Source organism: Armigeres subalbatus, chromosome 3 (genome assembly GCF_024139115.2).
Source record: "Armigeres subalbatus isolate Guangzhou_Male chromosome 3, GZ_Asu_2, whole genome shotgun sequence".
Classification (NCBI taxonomy): Eukaryota; Metazoa; Arthropoda; class Insecta; order Diptera; family Culicidae; genus Armigeres; species Armigeres subalbatus.
In genome coordinates this window covers 171,273,785-171,292,918 of record NC_085141.1, presented here as the reverse complement: position 1 = coordinate 171,292,918, position 19,134 = coordinate 171,273,785, and the positions used below count along the sequence as shown (strand labels likewise).

The following is a 19,134-nucleotide window of genomic DNA, read 5'->3' as shown; positions in this document are numbered from 1 at the left end:
TAGCGGTGATAGAATACATCCTTGCCTCACACCAAATACGATATGGATAGGGGGCAAGGTCCCGTTGTGCAGCACATTGCACAAGAAAGCCTCGTACTGTGCCTCGATGAGGCCAATGATTTCCACAGTAAGTTCCTAGAATCGGTGACACCGAATAGACGCACTCTTGGGTTTTACTTTCTGGCCTGCGGCCGGATTGTCGGATCGATGTGATCGATTCTGGATGCGGGCTGGAACCACTTTTCATAGAATTTTGAAAACGCTATACAGTAACATAATGTCACACCAACTATTGCATATAGTAAAATCAGGTGTACCGTCTCTGGTTTTACCCAAAAGTTTCAGATTATAAAGTTGCGCAAGTATGATCTTCTTACACTTAATCTGAATGATGCTCCTGTTATTCTGTTGGCAACTTTCATTTTTGTTCAACCCTTAACCTTCTGTCTGTGCTCAAAAAAACTTACGTTGTCTGTGCTCTGGGGTCAAATTGACCCCAAATTGAAATTGCTATAACTTTTTTAATGCTTGGCCAATTTTGGATTTTTGGGGCTGCTTCGAAAGATATTTTAATCATCTTTCAGGTTGTTACAAAATATTAACTATTGGTGGGCGGGAACATCGCGGGGAGGGGTTTTAGTGAACAAGGGTTTAAAACCAGTGATTTTTCATGATTATTTTACTTATATCCGAAAATCCTACCCATTTTGAAGTGTACCTTTTTTAAAAAGGTTATGCAGGAAGGCATGTGCTCTGGCATGAGGCGTTGATAAGTTTAGAACTCGGCCGCCAGGTGGTGGTATATTTGAATTCATTATTTTGGACTACTTAAGATATTCCGATATATAGAATTCTCCTCAGTGTAAATATTCTTATCGCACAAATTCAAAAATTGGAAGACGTACTCATTATATTGAGCACCGCTTTGTAGTTCTAGACATCCTGAACAATGTTGCCGAATACAACTTGAGTGTAGGTATGAGGGATCTCAAGCTAAAGCAATATTTCATATATGCAAGAATATTGCAAGTCCGCTAGCGCCGCCTATTTGTAAAATTCCTAATTATTCATTTCGTCACATGACAGTCCATTCCCACCAGACGAACTTTATTTAAAGACGTCATCTTTACAAATTTCAAATTTGTGCGATAAGAATATTTACAATGAGGAAAATTCCATATATCGGAATTACTTGAGTAGTCTAAAGTAATGAATTCAAATATACCGCCACCTAGCGACCAAGCTCTAAACTAATCAATGCATCATATCAAAGCACACGCCTTCCTGCATAACCTTTTTGAAAAGGTGCAGTTCAAAATGGGTAGGATTCTCAGATATAAGTAAAATAAGCATGAGAAATCACTATTTTTGTACCCTTTTTACGAAAACCCCTCCCCGCGATGTACCCGCACACCTATAGTCAATCTTTAGTTACGACCTGAAAGATGATTAAATTATCTTTCGAAACAGCCCCAAAAATCCAAAATTGGCCAAGCATTAAAAAAGTTATAGCAATTTCAATTTGGGGTCAATTTGACCCCAGAGCACAGACAACGTAAGTTTTTTGAAAAAAGTACACTGTAGCGCATATTTTCAAGATTTTTGAAGTGAATTTGCACCTAGGAGACAGATCTCGGCGAGTTTTACCAAACTACCAAAAATTAGGAGAATCGGTTGAAAATTAAAAAAATGGCAGCCACTCAAAGTGGCCTGGGGTCATATTGACCCCAGAGCACAGACAAAAGGTTAAAGTGACTTCACGGGAGTATTCACTTCTGACGCTTTTTAATTCGATAACCAAGTCACCCACAGAGTGCAAACTCGTAAGTTTCTTGTTGCTTCTTTATTGGGGGGTGTATTGTAGTGTTTTGAAGCTTTTTCTAGACCAAATCCAACACTGAGGAAAATGGTCATATGATTTTAGATCATACGCCTTATGAAAAAAAAGCCACAAGGAATCGGTATGAATGTAATGTAATATGGGGCCGTACACTAATTACGTAAGCAATTTTTCTGGGTTTTTCAACCCCCCTCCTCCCATGTAAGATTTTTCCCATACAAATTAATTTTTATTCATATGGCATATGTAAGAAAATGAAAAAAAAATCCCCCCCCCCCCCCAAAGTGCTTACGTAATAAGTGTACGGTTTATGTAATATGTTGCCTTATGAATGATGTTTTTCATTTAAAAAAGGAAAGTGCGGCAGAATGGGTTCCAACCATGGACGTCGAGGTCGGGAGGCTGGTATGTAGACCACATCGACGCTTGAATACTCGGGAAGGTAACTGCGTATAAGAAGCACTGTTGGTAGACTAATCAGTCGAAGATTCATAAGGCCCCAGTTATGAATTATGATAGTCCAGTTCGCTGAGTGAATACATTTCAATTCTTGCGTTTTAATTCGTCATAATAATCATTAGGCGATAACAATACTTCTGCTTTACCAACATGCATTTGTTTACTTTGCTTGATAGGTAGACGGTTTGACAGTTCAATATGTAGATATGGCTTCACTCTTTGCGCAACTCTATTTATAATAGATTCTGGTTTTACCCTAAGTTGAGAGCATGACTGATTATACCACTTTACCGAATTCGGCCGTGGATGATATTCAAATTTCGATTATAGGAGGAATTTGTGAGAAATACATCGATTGGATAAAATGTACCACCTAATTCTAAAGTTAATAACCCTAACTCAATCGCAAAATCAAAAGCGGCTGAAGCCAATTAATATTTGTAATCCTCCACAAGAAAGAACTAGGTTAAAACAGTTGTGAAGAATATAAAAAAAATCTAATGCTTGTATGCTGGTTTTTAGTGGAAAAAATCCAAATCAATTTTTTCAATAATGGTGGCAATGCATAGTAATTGATGCAAAAACATACAAAATAGAAAAATTGCGATCTATTCTCTATTGAAGTGCTTTTTAGACTAAAAACTTTAGCTAAAATTTTAGTAAAAATGATGTAATGCTGGGAAAATGTTAGATTTTCAGGTTCAAACATTTTTAAAATGCCATTGGACTGGACCACGTGAACATGCTAGTGGGAGGCAAGGGTTAGTGAAAAGGGAACAAAGTTATTATTCATAGAAAATATATATTGATCATCAATGGTGTCAAAGGCTTGCTTATGTGCTTGCTTGTCGACACTTGTCGGTCTTCCACCGTCATAAGTCGTCTGAGTACACACGACCGCATGCGTAGAGCAATCACACTCATCAAATGCTTTAGGGACGATTCAAACATAACGTCCACTACTTTTTGAGATTTATAGACCCCCCTCCCCACTCTGTCACGTTTTTCTGTATACCTAGTACATGCAGTGTCACAAAATCTTAGACCACCTCCCCCCCCCCCCCTTAAAGCTGTGACATCATTGTTGAACGACCCCTTAGCCATGCAAGCCTTTGGCACAGCAGAGTGTGATTGATTCACTCTAGAATAATAAACAAGGTGTGCTCGCTTGACTGTGGATATACAACAGTAAAGCACACCGCGGTGGAGGTTGGTACTCGGATTCTGATGGCTTTTCCGCAAACGTGACCTTTAGGTGGTCTTGTTGTGTAGGGCAGGGGTTATCACGCCTATCTAGAGAGTAAGAGGTTGATGGTTCGGGTCCCTCCAAAACACGCGGATTCATTTTCGCAAATTTCATATCAATTTGTCTATTTCGAAACATGTGCTGTGCATATGCACAGCCAAGATATTTAACAAAAAAATGATTTACGCACGGCCGAGTTGCCGAATAATATGAAATTAATTGAACTAAGGAGGTGTTTGTGTCGAGCAATTTGGCTGCCGACTTTTTGAGGCGTATAACGGACTTGGATGATTACTTCAAATAATACAACATCCAAGATATTTTAGCCAACCTTAAAGGCCTGCAATGGCTAGTACAAGTGATGATTGATGTCATATAAGCTAAATGGATTCACTGGAATATCATATCCAACATCATTCATAAGTTAGATTATTAGATAGGTCAAAGTCATTTTGAAAATATGGTATTGAAATGATCTGAGATCCAGAACGTTCTGAAGAGACGTAATACAGTCGGTATCAAGATGTGGAACAGAAGTTCTTGGAAAATTGTTCGAAAGGACTATCAGAGAAACCGTGAATATATTTTAGTTTGACATCATTTGTTTCAACGATTCGATATCGAGTCTCTTAGAACAGTCTACTGTAGCTTGAAAAAATAATGAGTGAAATTCTATCGGCTCAATGGACCTGTAGGGATGTTCAACGATGCACGGATATATCGTTCAGGACTTGGTGGATCGGGCATATCATATGTTCTGAAATCCAGAACATTTTGAGGACCCTTAAATGGTTTACCTCTAATAAAATCTCAATGAATTTATGTCTTATGATCACAAAAATATTTTTGAACATTTATCTCAGCTTAGGACGTTTAGTTTGTACACATATTTCCTGATACATTGGAGGGATATGTAGTCCAGAATAGTTTGGACGGCCTAGAACATCTGAAAAAGTATTTCAACGGTTTTTCAGTTATATCAGAATGCTAGATAACAATGTAATCCGTCGTCCTGAAATAATAAAGTGCAAACAAACCCGCATTTTGTCACTTTTATTTCGATGAGGAGAAGTCGGTGAAGAGAATCCTCTTTTGTTAGTTACGGCTATATCACCGTTAGTGCTTGGAATATTATAAATATAACATTTGGCCAAAAACTAACTCAAGTAATTTTATTTTAAAACCTAATCTCTATAAAAATATTGAATTTTCTTGTTGAAAAAAACGGAATCATTTTGTTGACGAAATCGGATCGTGACAAAATCGGAACATGATTAAATTGGAACATATCTGTATTCTAAAACTTTCATAATTTAACATTTCCATAGCTATCAAACCCCACCAGGAAGGGGACCTCACTCACATGGGACCAACATGCTTTGTAACCTTTATGTAGACGATGCCCTGCTATCTGATACTAATAACATTCTAAATAATAATTACAATTTTTACATAATTTCTAGGTTCTTCTTAAAGAGTTGTACATCCCGATTTAACTTCGGTTCCTCAATTTTGATATAATTTTCTATTATATTGTTATTCATTTCACTGCATGTTTGTATACATCTATCAAAATAAGAACTTGAAAAGAACGCGGTGCATATGGTACGGTATGTCCACGCATCCTTCAACCCCTGTAGACTAATGATATGTATCATGTTAAAGTGACTACTTGAACACTATACATCTCGAATAATTGTAGAATTGTTTCTTTGTGAAGAATTGTTTCTTTGTACTAGCTGCGTTTGTTTTCGATTAGATTAGATTACATAGATTAGTAAAGAATATGATAAAAACTTCAACTCGGAACAAATTTATGTGGCAATTTAGGATACTTTTATGCCAAAATTCAGATGATCGGATGAAATTCATTACATTTTTCCGAGAAAATTAAAAAAATACAACACCTAGAAAAAAAATCTCAAGTATACAAACGACGATTTTCCGACCGGCGGACTACCTCTATCAGGAGCATTGGATATTTCTCCGGAAATCCTTTGTTAATTTCTTTAGAAATTCCTTCAGAAGTTCCTCCAAGAAATCCTTCTAATTCTCTAGGAAGGAATTCTAGCAAATTCTTTGGAATTCCCACTTCTTAGATGAATTGAAGATTGTCGTAAATTCCTTAAGAAATTTATTCAGAAATTCCTAAGAAAATTAAAAAAAAAATCGTCCTACAGTTTTCGAAGGAATTCATGGAGGAAATTACGAAGGAATTACAGTAGAAATTTCAGTGGGAATAAAATTTCCGATGGAATACCTGGAGGCATTTCCGGTGGAATTCCTGTAAGAATTTTCAAGTGAATTTGCGGAGGAATTTTTCAAAGATATCGAGGGAAATTATAATAAAATTCCTGGAGAAAATTCTGAATGCATTGTTTCATATTTCTTGTTGAAATTTTAGAATGTACTACTGAATTTCCGAAGGAATGGCTGAAGGCATTTCAGATGAAATTTCTGTGCCGTCGAGGTCGTGGGTTCAATCCCAGGTCCGTTCCATTCTCATATTTTGTATCTTTCTCTATATTTCTCATGTTCTAGCAATTGCTAGAGAACTGGAAATGGACTTGGAGAAATGGACATACCGTTTCCATTTCTATTCCTAAACATTCAACTTAAGCATTCTAGCAGTAATCTGCTAGAATTGAAAAAAAAAAACTATAAAGCTCATTTCCCTACATCCAATTAGAAATACCATCAATTGCTTTCACCTAACTATCACATTGGTAGCTCGTTAACCAAGACGAACCTCTGCCCCTCCGAACCTAAAACCCAAAAATTCCGCATGAAGTCGTGGCAAGTGCAGAGGTATATTCGGCTTGCAGTGGGCGAGTGATTGCATCATCATTTCCTCCCCCTTCCCTACATTGACTTGCATTCTGACGTGGCAGGCGCCAGTATGACCTAACAAATGAGATCACCAGTGCTTGTACATTGAAGATTTGTGCTAGTCCCAAGCAAACAACTGTTGGTTCTCTGTTCAAGAACCGCTGATCTGGTCATAATGGAGTAGCAGCTACGAGCAGTCAATCAAGCTCAAGCTCAAGCTCAAGAATTATTGGAGGTCTTTACGAAGAAATGTCTAGAGAATTGATCAATCGGAATTGTTAAGCAATAGTTGAGAATTAATCCGAAGAAATATGATGATGGATCGACTGCAATCCTGATATGTTTGGGGTTTTTCTTTGCATTCAGCCTTATGCCCAGAGTCAAAACAGGATTTTGTTTATTAGCCTGTTTTGAAGTTGCAATTAAAGCTGCATGTCAAAAAAACCATAAATATAAAGATTACAATTAGCATAATTTTCTGGATATTCACAGGAATTCCAGGAATTGGGAGTAATAGGAAAAAAATTTAAACAAATCCATAGAGACCTTGTCAATAAATTACCAATCAATTTCTAGACGATAAGATACAAATTTAAGGAATTTTACGTCATATTTGAAATCGCCTAATATACTTACCCCTCCAAATATGGTTCTTTACTTTTCTTAGTCTTTATTTATGTGAATTTTGATAAAAGGTCAGTTCCTGACTATCAGTTCTTACTGCTGACGCCAAATTATTAATGAAACTATTACGCTAGAATTTCAGTTGCCCTACCATTACCCGAAACAGTCTTGACAGCCAATGTTTGTTATTATTGCCTAACATTTGATTATTAATTTTTATGAATTTATGTTTCTACTGGAACATAACCTGGCCTCCGATATGAAGTACAAGTTCTTCTTCTACTTCTACCTAGGCTCTACATTCCAACTAGAACTTGGCTTGTTTTTCAATTTCGTATTCTTTTAGAATTTTATCAGTTATTATTTGAACGCTTTTCTATACCCGCCATGCTTGAGTAGGGGAAGGTGGGTAGACTTGATCCCCGGGGAGACTTGATCACCCCCTGTTTTATCGAGAACTAAAGTAGTTTTGTTCTAGCGTATTTTTTAGTATAGATCCTCTAGACAAATGACCTTTATGTGGTGAGTTATTTTTTATTGACAACCTTATTTATTCTGCAGGGCGGTTTGTATGTTTTGACCTTCCTAAAATTTTTTTTTATTCGCCACGCAAAATTTGAACAACTTTTCATTACAATGACCAGAGTCTTTCGTTTTTCTCAGCAACAAGCCATAAATATGCTTATTGATCTGTACTGATGAAAATGCCAACATTCCATCAAAGTTTTAGGATATTTGGATTTGAAGTTATTGCCTCAATATGGGGAGACTTGATCCCCCGTTAGTCACCCATACAAAAATTTGGCGAAAAAATTCAAAAAAATATAAATCTGTTCTTAGGCTACTAATTTTTTGTAGATTTGACGGATTTGATGAAGGGTTGGCAGGAAAAATGATTTATTGCGTAGATCTCATAGAAAGGGGATCAAGTCTCCCCAAATTTTAAAATTGCATGTACTGTCGAATTCAATAACAAAAATCGTTCATGTATACGCACAGCACTTCGATAATTCCGCGTATTTTAAAGGGAAAATATTTAAAAAATCTGAGGGCACTTTTCTAATTTTATCAAAGCAAGTTCTTGGAGAGGGATCAATTTCCCCCGAATATTTTTAAAGTCTATTTTTGACAGCACTCCAAAAAATCGATTGAGTATCAATAAAACCAATAATTTAAGGAATGTCATACATCAGTAAAGTTAAATACTATATTTCTTAGTGAGTCTGTGTGGAAATCGTGTATGTTTATTTATTCTTGGCTGTGATACATCGGAAATCAAAAAAGGGGATCAAGTCTACCCAGTCTCCCCTATGTATCTTGTGTGACAAGTACAATGGATACACTATGCCCAGGGTGTAAGTTTACAACACGCAAACATCCTAGACCGGACCGAGAATCAAACTCGCTATCTCCGGATTGGCAATCCTACGTTTTTACCCGCAAAGCTACTGGAGACCCCATCTTGGTTATCTTCTAAAGAAACTCACTTGGTTATTTTCTAATTTTCGGTTTCAACTCCGGAAAAATATTGATTGTAACAAATTACAATATTGTCCACTTCATTATTTGCAATAAAGTAACGAGCAGCCCAAGTTTATCATCTTGAGCCATAAAAAAACTAAAGTTTGAAAATAATAGCAAAAGAAACAACAATGCTAGGTACTCCATTCATACACCCCTCGGAATATTTCTGCAAATCATGGCTTATCTTTAGTGACACAGTGACACTGCGCTACTGTTGTGTTTCCAGAAATCAGCCTGAGTGGTAATACAAAATAAGTGGCCTTCCTTGGCGGTGCGGTAAGATGCGCGTCCACAAAGCAAGATCATGCCGAAGGTAGTTGGGTTCGATTCTCGGTCCAGTCTAGGACATTTTCGAGTTGCCTGGGCATAAAAGTGTCATCGTGTTAGCCTCATGATATACGAATGCAAAAATGGTAACTTGGCTTAGAAACCCTGCAGGTATAATTGTGGAAATTGCGAGGCCGCAAAGTCCCAATGGGGGATGTAATATCAATGATATGAATAAGGAAGTGGTATTAAAGCCTGTCCACGTTTAATTTCGGACACCCGTTCGGACAGCGTTGTCCAAATTTATAAAATGGCTGCAAATCAATTGGACATTGTCTTAGTGTCCGAAATTTAACGTGGACAGGCTTTATAAAATATTTGAACATATATCTTCCCTTCCTGCTCTATAAATCTTATGCTTGGTGTTAAAAGGGGGTATTCTCTTCATTGATTCACTCTTTGCCGGGAGAGTATTCTCTTCATTGATCCTCGCTTTGAATCGCAAGAGCCCAGCCTGCTGAATCTGTTCCAACATGTAGGGGAAGATGGAGCAAAAAAAAAACAATAATTACACTGGATTCTGTTTTTACACGATTTACATTTTCTCAAATTTCCACTCATCCTAAATGTTTAACGAATATTAATTACCATGTGATTTTTCTTTGATTTATTCTGGATTTTTTGAAACATGTTGCGAAGAGTTTGGTGGTAAACTGAAGTCACACGATCAAAAATACGAGCGAAAAAAAATCGTGTAAAAACAAAATCCTGTGTATTAAGCTTTTTCGACGTTAAGGTGAAGGTGGGTTGAGTACCAAAACAAAGCTTTGAAAGTATTTGTACAATACAAACTGTCATATACTGTAGTAGTATTGGTGTCGTATTTATGAAAAAACAAAGAATATAAGTAGGGTGGTTCAAAAAACGACCCAGCTCCACCACGCTCACTTGATTCCGTCCCATGCTCCGAATGGCCTCCTGATTGACAACAAGCCGGTTCAAGTTTGTATGAAAACTATTATGGGAAACTAAACCTTTCATTACACTGGCTACAGCGCCTCCCCTCCAAACGCTGGCGAAAAGAGAACCCACATAGCTGAAAGCAATATTCCAGAGACTTCACTGAACGCACCTTAGGAAAGATCCGTTGAAATAGCATTTCATACTCCGCTCACCCGCATGTCACACTTTTCGTATGAAGTATCTGCTCCTGGTGTTAGATATCACAGAAAAAATCGGGCTATTTTGTTGAATTACACAATTACACAAACACAATGTCAGCGGAACGGAAACGGCAAATTTGACAGAAAATATATGGGCTAACTGTCAAATTTACCGTTTCCTTTTTTGTTCCGCCGAAAAGTGAAGTTTAATTTGCATTCCATCAACATTTCAGGCTGCTCATGTGCGGAGAAGTGTGTAAAAAATTGATTTTTTCAATGCCCTTTGAGAAGAAGTGGACTGCAGTGATAAACCCACCAAACCGCGGACGGCTGTTAAATTGGCACGCAACTGCTGGTTTATGCTATATTTCGAGCCGAAATGCATAAGACTCTTCAAAGAAACATGTTAATTATCACGGGAAGTACATAAATATACTGTGAACAGGTTAGTAATCTGAATATTAAACTTTTGCTGTTCGATGCATTCGAATGTTGATGAGAGAGGAATGCGGGAGGTGTGGGGTTGACCCGTGGAAGGTCCGGTGCCATATTGACTGCCATCGTGGTACTCTTCCAACTATGTCCTTAATAGGGAAAAGATATGTAGAATTTAAGTTTGAAAAAAAAAAAATCCTGTTTAAATATTTATTGATTACAGAATTTCAACAGTGGTCTGCCAATAAGACTTCAAGAAGCGCTGTACTCAATATTTTTTTTTATACTGATTTGAGAATGATAAATGCTTATAATGGAAATTAAAGTATAATTTCACGTTGTTAGTGAACGATGTCTAAAATGTAGGAATATATATGCCAAAAAAGTTCTTTGGAATATCTGAACGAGTAGCACAACATTATCTTTGAAATATGAGGTGGGTGTATTATCTTTTTTCGACTATTTTGGACAGGCATCAAATTGTGGCTGACGAACGTTTCTCTCGAGAGAAAAATAATTTTCTTGGCTAAGTAAGTAATTTGTTTATACTGACAATTTTAAGTATAATTAGAAATAAAGATAATTCGGGAAATGTGTAATACTAAAAGTTTTAAATGTGGAACTATTCTGCAAAGTGCAGTCAAACAAATTATATTTTATTTTTTTTATCAGCGTACGTCCTTAGAACGTCTAAATTAGCAATACGTTGCCACACATGCAAACGTCTATAAAATACGTTACACTTTGAAGTGTAACGATCAATTCAGACGTTTCCAACAAAAAAAAATTAAATAGGGGAGGAAGGCGTTACTTAATTAATGGATCTTCCCTAATTACAATTATCATTTCTTATCTTTAGTTTATTACTTTGTCGCTGTTTCGTGATTATCAATGATCACATGAGACCCAGCCCCGATTATATACGTGCGAATCAACACACACGCATGCAAACAACACGCTATATCGATCGAATGACGCTATACCGATCACAACAACAATGATCCATTGTACAAGCTTGTTCGAACATGTTCGAGCAAATTTTGCAAATGTATCGTTCACAATGTCTCTTTCATGCAGCATCCCTGATTTTTCTTGTAGATTCATTACCACATTCACGTTATACGCCCATGTGCTGCATCATATTCCACATTGCGCAGATATAACAATAAATTTGCAACCAGCGGCAAAAATGCACTCTGTAACAGATCACATCGAAGATAACTTTTGCACTTGCACTTTCATTTTACTGGGGGCGCTTTGCTTTTTTCTCACATGGAACGCGGGATTACTCAAGACATTCTATCGCGAATCGAAACTCCCAGCACTATGTACTGCGTATAGAGCAGCTATAAAAACAGCTCCATCGCATGCCGCGCCGCGTTCACTGTCACGGTCAATGTTCCGGTCGTTGGTCCAGTTACCTACACTACGGCAGTGAATGTAAAAGCTTGTAGATGCAGGAGCTGGGGCGATGCTGCGTCGCACTGCTCGGCTCTCATTGATTTGTTTGGCGAGGTGGAGCGCGCGCGTACGCGAATTTGCTTCAATCACATCCCATGGCCAAAGAGAGCACAAAACACCACTCGGAACGCGAGAGGCCCGATAACGACGGGCACGCCGCAAAGCATTTCACGTCAATCAAAGATTGTTACTTACCCATAGCGATCCGATGCGGAAGACACCTCCTTTGAAGTTGTACTACTTAGTTGAAATGCTTAGACACTATAGAAGCTGACCTGCCTTATCACTGACGACCAACCAACAAAGCGACAACACGTTTAGAATTGAACTGCCCGCGGTCAACCCGATCTGTGCGGCCTACGATTTGGAAGTTTTTATCTCTATACTTTTTAAATCCAACAAGCCGGCGCACACACATTCGAACGCCGTGTATCACCTGATAAGAAGTTGAGCCGAAAAAAAGGAGAATTTCGCGATTCGCGACTTTGTCTATTGTTTAGCCGGTGGTCGTCTTCAACCGAATAGGTAGCCTTCGGTTTGCTGTCTCTTCGTGCTATTATCTGGTGGCGAATTTCTCCCAGCAGTGGGCAAGACCTGTGTGCGAATGTTATCAGTTCGCGAATGACGACACGCTAGACGATGGATTTCGGTAGGTTTCTTTCTAGTGATAAGATGTAAGCGCGTGCCGCTAAACTAAATGCGGAATTAATCGCTAGTTAGAATGACGATAGGAAAGAAATGCGATTAAAATATTAGACTGAGTCCAATTAGTGCGTTATGCTTCCGTGGAACAGTATACATGAATTGAGTAATTAATTTTGCTCTGAGACGAGACTTAAAAAGACGATTTCTTTTTTAACTTGTTTTTAAATCTTGTTCTTCGTTTTTGTACCCATTGATTTTTACTGATTAAAAATGATTTTTTCGATTTTTCAATGAAGATAATAATACATATAATAAGCAAACATTGATCTAGAATAGTTTTTTATTCACATTACATATTAACATTTTTGACATTTATTTATATGGACGTTTCATGCAATACTGGCACAACTAAAAATTTTAGATTTGGATTGACAATTTTTCGAAAAGAACCTATAAATGCATGGCCTAGTGGATTTGTTTTAACCCTTAAAGGCGCAAGGCGTTTTTTTTTAGAAATCGTCGGAAATATTTTTAACGTTAATAACCATTGAAATTATTAACATTGAACGTATTTTCGGTTTGTTGTTTTAAAACAATATTGCGCATTTAAGGGTTAAGTTTTTCTTCTGATATACACAAAACTAACCCATTCGTTTTAAATGTATGCCGAAAATCCGTAAATTTTTAGTAGAATTTTTTTTATAGTCAAGATTTCAAATCGTCGTTTCTGATAATTTGCAGATTTTGAGTTGTACTTGTATTGTTGCACGAAACTCGAACTCACGAAACTAATTCGTTAGAAGAATACTTTGTCGCCATCTCCGGATTGGCAATCCTACGCGTTTGCTCGCAAGGCTACTGGAGACGAAACTTACTACAATCTCCAATTTGTCTAATTTATGTATCGTAAGAAAGTATATACGTTAGATACGAAAATCGGAAAATATTGAAGCGTTATATCTATTCAGTCAAAAGATGTGGGCTGGCGAAGTGGAAAAAAGCTGATGAAAATGAAAAAAACCCTGATTGATCCACCTAGCGGTGTTTGTGCCTTTCTCGTACATCAGATATATTAAAAAAATGAGTGAGAATTTCTTAGCGTGTTATTTTGTATACTTATCATCTCTGTATACATATACGATATATAATATACCGCGAGAAACTTTTTTCGCAAGCTGTTATGATATAGAATTGATTCGGGATGTTATACCCCATGATAAATTTCTTTTAGAAAGCTCCAAATGCGGGGAGCACTGGCTCTGATGATGCATTTCAACTTGTTCTACACACTTAGCTCATTTTACAGTATTCGGTAAATTTTACCGAAATCTCAACCGCTGAACTGTTCGGTAAATTAATTTACAGATTTTTTTTGTAATTTTTTCCATTGCTCAACTGTCAAAATCACCGAAAATCAGTAAAATAATTTACCGAACAGTTCAGCGGTTTAGATTTCGGTAAAATTTTACCGAAGTCGGCGATTTATTTTAAGTGTGTACACAGATGTGCAGTAACCAACACGAAAGGAACGAAAACAAAGCGAGAATCACCATTTTTCTGTGGGGGGTGCCTATCCGAATCTGTTTTTCGCACTTGTATACAAGTTTGATAAATTTGTTATCATGGCTTGTTATGATTCGGAACAGTTTTGCCTCTCTTTTATCGTTGTTATTGAGAGCGATTTCTGCAAACCCTGATAAAAACTATCAATATATTATTTCTTAGCTATAAAATGGTCCCGCAAACCTAATGTCCCGAAATGTCGCCTCATCTGTAAATGGTGGAATGAATTATAACTCTAGTATCACCTTATAGTGAGTTATTTGCTTGCGCATATTTGCGCTTTTACAAGAACGCTGCAATAAAAAAAATCTAGAAAATTTTGGTTTTTATTCTCTATACTTCGTAATGATTAGAAAATGAACGCCAAGAAAGGTCAAATTTCCAACACCAGGCATATAGCCGAACTCTCGGAATCATTTTTGCATTTCGCGTATACTAAGTGTACGTAAAGGCTATAGGATCACTCCAAAACCGAACTTTTGATAGAAGGCTCGGAGACCCATAGTGTTATATACCAATCGACTCAGCTCGATGAGCTGAGATGATGTCTGTATGTGTGTGTTCACAAAAAATGTGAGACACACTTTTTTGTACTTAGCCTTAACCGATTTGCTTGCAACAGGTTTCATTCGACGCGGAATCCTTTCTTATTTTTTGCTATTGAAAATTGGCCCAATCGGCCATTGCGTTTCGGAGTTATTAAAAAACATTGATTTTTTTCCCATTTTTCCCAAGGAAAAAAAAAATTCAAAATCGAAAAAAAAACTTTTTTTCAAAAGTTCTTGCAATACATTCAAATGAACGCAGATAAATGTGAATTGATGGAAATAGCAGAATCTATCTCCCTAAAGTACAATTTTGACCTCTTTTATGTGCTTTTCTTGTTACTCTTATGTGTTTTCTTGTTTTATAATACACGAGAAAGGCACTATCACCGCTAGGTGGATTATTCTGGTTTTTTTTTAATATGCCTGGTGTTGTAAATTTGATCTCATCAGTAGCCTTCTGAGCTGCGGAGGACTATGGAGGTCCTTCGTAGCTTAGTAGGGAAAGTACCTGTCTAGCGTACTGGTTTCGTGGGGTGAAACCCCACCGAAGGAAGTGGTTACCCTCCAATACATTTTTCGAACTAAAATCTTTCATTTGTTGTGTAATTGCACAAAATCGAGTTTCAGACATAGTAATTAATTTCCACTCCAGGTGGCTGATACCCGGAATATAGGCATTTAACTTTGATTGTACAGAGAGAAGTTATTTTTTTCTATGCTCGTTTATTTGGCATGCTCAGGTGTATATAACACTTCACGGAGCCACGGTTCTTTTTGATATGTACAATCAATATCAGCTTAATATTAAATTAGCAAGAGAGGGATATAAGCCAACGTTCTCATGGTGACTCAAGGTTAGGTTTACAATGCTTAAGGATCGACGGGGCTTAGGATTCGGAGTCAAGTAATTTCGGCTACAGAGAGGAGATATATTCAAACGGAATATCAAACCTTTATTTAGTTCAATATTTTGGCATCATACTTACACGATTAACCTTTTACACTAAGAATAAAAGTATGTATTGCAAAGATTTACGGTCGCATGGGATTATATCGAGATAAAATGACATGTTTGTTGTATGGCAGTCGTAAACTTTCTCTTCGACGAATCTGTGTAATAATTTCATGAATGCATTAGGGTGGTAGTAATGCCCAATTTTTGCGTTACGTAATTAATGGATCTTCCCAAAGGAAAAAAAAAGATTAAAAAACGAGAGAAGAAGAAAAAAATAAAGTAAAGAAAGTAGAAAGAGGAAATAAAAACCCAGATTAATCCATCTAGTGGTGATGATGCCTTTCTCGTTCATTATAAAATGTGTCGAAAAAAGTTCATTAGGGAAATCAAAACAGCACAAATAAAAAGCAATTGAGCTTAGCGCTGAAAAAGTATATACGGTACATTGTGTCGGGCACAAGTTTGTGATTAAAATATAGACTTCCAAACCATTTGGAATGAATCTTCTACAGACTTCCAAAATTTGACATGTTTAAAATCTGGTCATCATTGTATCTTGTACATATTTGTTTATGGATGGAGGTTTGACAATTACAGTATCATTTTACTTTCATTCCATTGTAGAAAACTAACAATGTTTACACGTTTGGATAATAAATTGTGACAAACTATAACATATTCAAATTATTATTTTAGATACTTTACCATAATTAAATAATAGTATAAAATTGTATTACTTGATAACTTTCCTTTAAATCTACAGATGCTCATTGATGAAATTTATTCGTTTGACGATATTTTGAACTACGGACAAATTAGCTCAAAAGCCCATACCTACACGGTTGCGTATGAGGAGCTAGTCATAGATAGAAGTGGGGTAAGCCGGAAAATAACCGGGTGACTACATATTTTGAACTGCTCTGATCAGAACGCGTTATCTTTTAATTCAAACTTTAATTTTTTTCTAAAAAGTTGACTAAGAATCGCTTACACCCCTTACACCGATCTATGTCCAATAATAATTGTCCAGCTTCACAAATGGTTTTAAAAATCCATCATCCGAGCTACCGAACTACATAGAATGCGTGTAGAATAGATTTAATGTATCTGAGGGCAAGAAAACTAAATTATGGAAGACCTTTTTGAACGATTTTGTTATCCGACTTCCATATTATCGGTAAGGGCGCTGACCCCCGCTCGGTAAGGGCGCTGACTCTCACCCCCGATGACGGTACCAGATTATGGATTTTTCTTAACTTGCTAAGGCTGATTATACTATAAGTCGACAAAATCAAATAATAATCTTCTTCTTCAATGGCTCTACATTCCAACTGGGACTTGGCCTGCTTTTCAACATAGTATTCTACTAGCATTTCAAAGCAAAACTTTGCAAAGCTTTTCTATGCCCGCCGTTGCATGAGTATTAGGGTGGTTCAAAAAATCGATTTTTCTCCACAGTGCTCATCTGATTCTTTACCATGTTCTGAGTGTCCTCCGAAAATATGAGCTCATTTGGATTAAAACTGATTTAGCACAAGCCGTTTCAAGTTTGCATACAAATTAGTATGGGGAAATTTATTTTTTCATTATACTGTTAATGACCCCGTATCTATCGAATCTGCTTTGGCAACATTTCACACCCTGTTCTCTCTACCCAACTATGTGTATCAGAATTGAACAACAGTCGGTTTCGTTTGAATCACAAACATGTGCTTCTATTTGTCGTATTGAGGCGGGTTTGCTTCTGCAACGACAATAGAGGCTCGCTTGCCACCGAGCGTCCGACCAGCAGCGGTGTGTGATACTGCAGGGTATCATCGTTTCTCTTTTTCTTGATTGATGACTTGTGAGGGAAGCCAGATTTTTTTTTCTTTTTTTTTTTTTATATATGTTTTAGTAAATCTGCTCAGATTTTATCTTTCCAAAATATATCTTTCAAACGTTCTTCTGGTAGCGAAAAAGTTTCATTCCATTTCAATTTCCATTCTGCTCAAAACTAAAATGCATTGATAAGATCAAAATTATGTCAAATGCCACTTTTGGCATTAACAATCTTGTCCTTCCTTATTTTTCCATTATTGAAATAAACAATCTAAATGGATCATTTACCTAAAACGTAGATTCATTATGTAACCTAAAGCTTTAATCAAAAACACAATCGTTTCCAATAAAACACATAAGCATATGGTTTGAGAATATGCTCTTTATACTTGATAAAACTGTCTCACCCCAAAGATTTAATATCATTCGATACTATTCAGATGAATGTTTTCGTGCAAAATTGGTGCAGCTCTGCTGTCTGGTTTTTGAGAATTTGTGCCTTTTTGTTTAATTCGGTGTACAAAAAAGACAAAGAGCTCAGTGCGTGATCTCTCATGTTTCGGACAGCAGAACGATCGCGCGGTCGGCCGAATTATTGTGTTCTGCGTTGCGCGGCCGGTAATAAAATTAATCAGTGCAGTGCGTGATCTCTCATGTTTCGGACAGCAGAACGATCGCGCGGTCGGCCGAATTATTGTGTTCTGCATTGCGCGGCCGGTAATAAAATTAATCAGTTCAGTGCGTGATCTCTCATGTTTCGGACAGCAGAACGATCGCGTGGTCGGACGAATTATTGTGTTCTGCATTGCGCGGCCGGTAATAAAATTAATCAGTTCAGTGCGTGATCTATCTTGTTTCGGACATCAGAACGATCGCACGGTCGGCCGAATTATTGTGTTCTGCGTTGCGCGGCCGGTAATAAAATTAATCAGTTCAGTGCGTGATCTCTCATGTTTCGGACAGCAGAACGATCGCGCGGTCGGCCGAATTATTGTGTTCTGCATTGCGCGGCCGGTAATAAAATTAATCAGTTCAGTGCGTGATCTCTCATGTTTCGGACAGCAGAACGATCGCGCGGTCGGCCGAATTATTGTGTTCTGCGTTGCGCGGCCGGTAATAAAATTAATCAGTTCAGTGCGTGATCTCTCATGTTTCGGACAGCAGAACGATCGCGCGGTCGGCCGAATTATTGTGTTCTGCGTTGCGCGGCCGGTAATAAAATTAATCAGTTCAGAGCGTGATCTCTCATGTTTCGGACAGCAGAACGATCGCGCGGTCGGCCGAATTATTGTGTTCTGCGTTGCGCGGCCGGTAATAAAATTAATCAGTTCAGTGCGTGATCTCTCATGTTTCGGACAGCAGAACGATCGCGCGGTCGGCCGAATTATTGTGTTCTGCGTTGCGCGGCCGGTAATGAAATTAATCAGTTCAGTGCGTGATCTCTCATGTTTCGGACAGCAGAACGATCGCGCGGTCGGCCGAATTAAGGCTCCTCCAGACCTAAGCGATTTCATCGCCGCGACGGCGACAACTAGTCACCGCGATTCTATCGTTGGGTCGCTGCAAGCAATTTGGTATTTACGCTTCCATATTACCCACGACATAATCGCTGTCGCCAAGCGATAGAATCGCGTTACGACTGTCGCATCGCGTGTGTTTGGGGGAACCTTTATTATGTTCTGCATTGCGCGGCCGGTAATAAAATTAATCAGTTCAGTGCGTGATCTCTCATGTTTCGGACAGCAGAACGATCG

At 37.7% G+C, this 19,134-nt stretch overlaps 1 protein-coding gene across 6 annotated transcripts in view; it reads right to left on the bottom strand.

Annotated features, from left to right (window-relative positions):
- LOC134219073 (ecdysone 20-monooxygenase) overlaps window positions 1-19,134 on the bottom strand; it is a 147,888-nt gene that overhangs the window by 13,638 nt on the left and 115,116 nt on the right. Inside the window, exon 1 of one of the 6 annotated variants that reach the window (XM_062697743.1) lies at window positions 12,044-12,262. The exons of 4 other annotated variants lie outside the window; for them this stretch is intronic. In XM_062697743.1, the coding sequence (XP_062553727.1) occupies window positions 12,044-12,047 (4 nt within the window). In that variant the 5' untranslated portion in view covers window positions 12,048-12,262. Of the gene's footprint in view, window positions 1-11,494; window positions 11,681-12,043; window positions 12,263-19,134 lie in introns of those variants that run through there. One more of the 6 variants, XM_062697748.1, reaches the window with a different exon arrangement.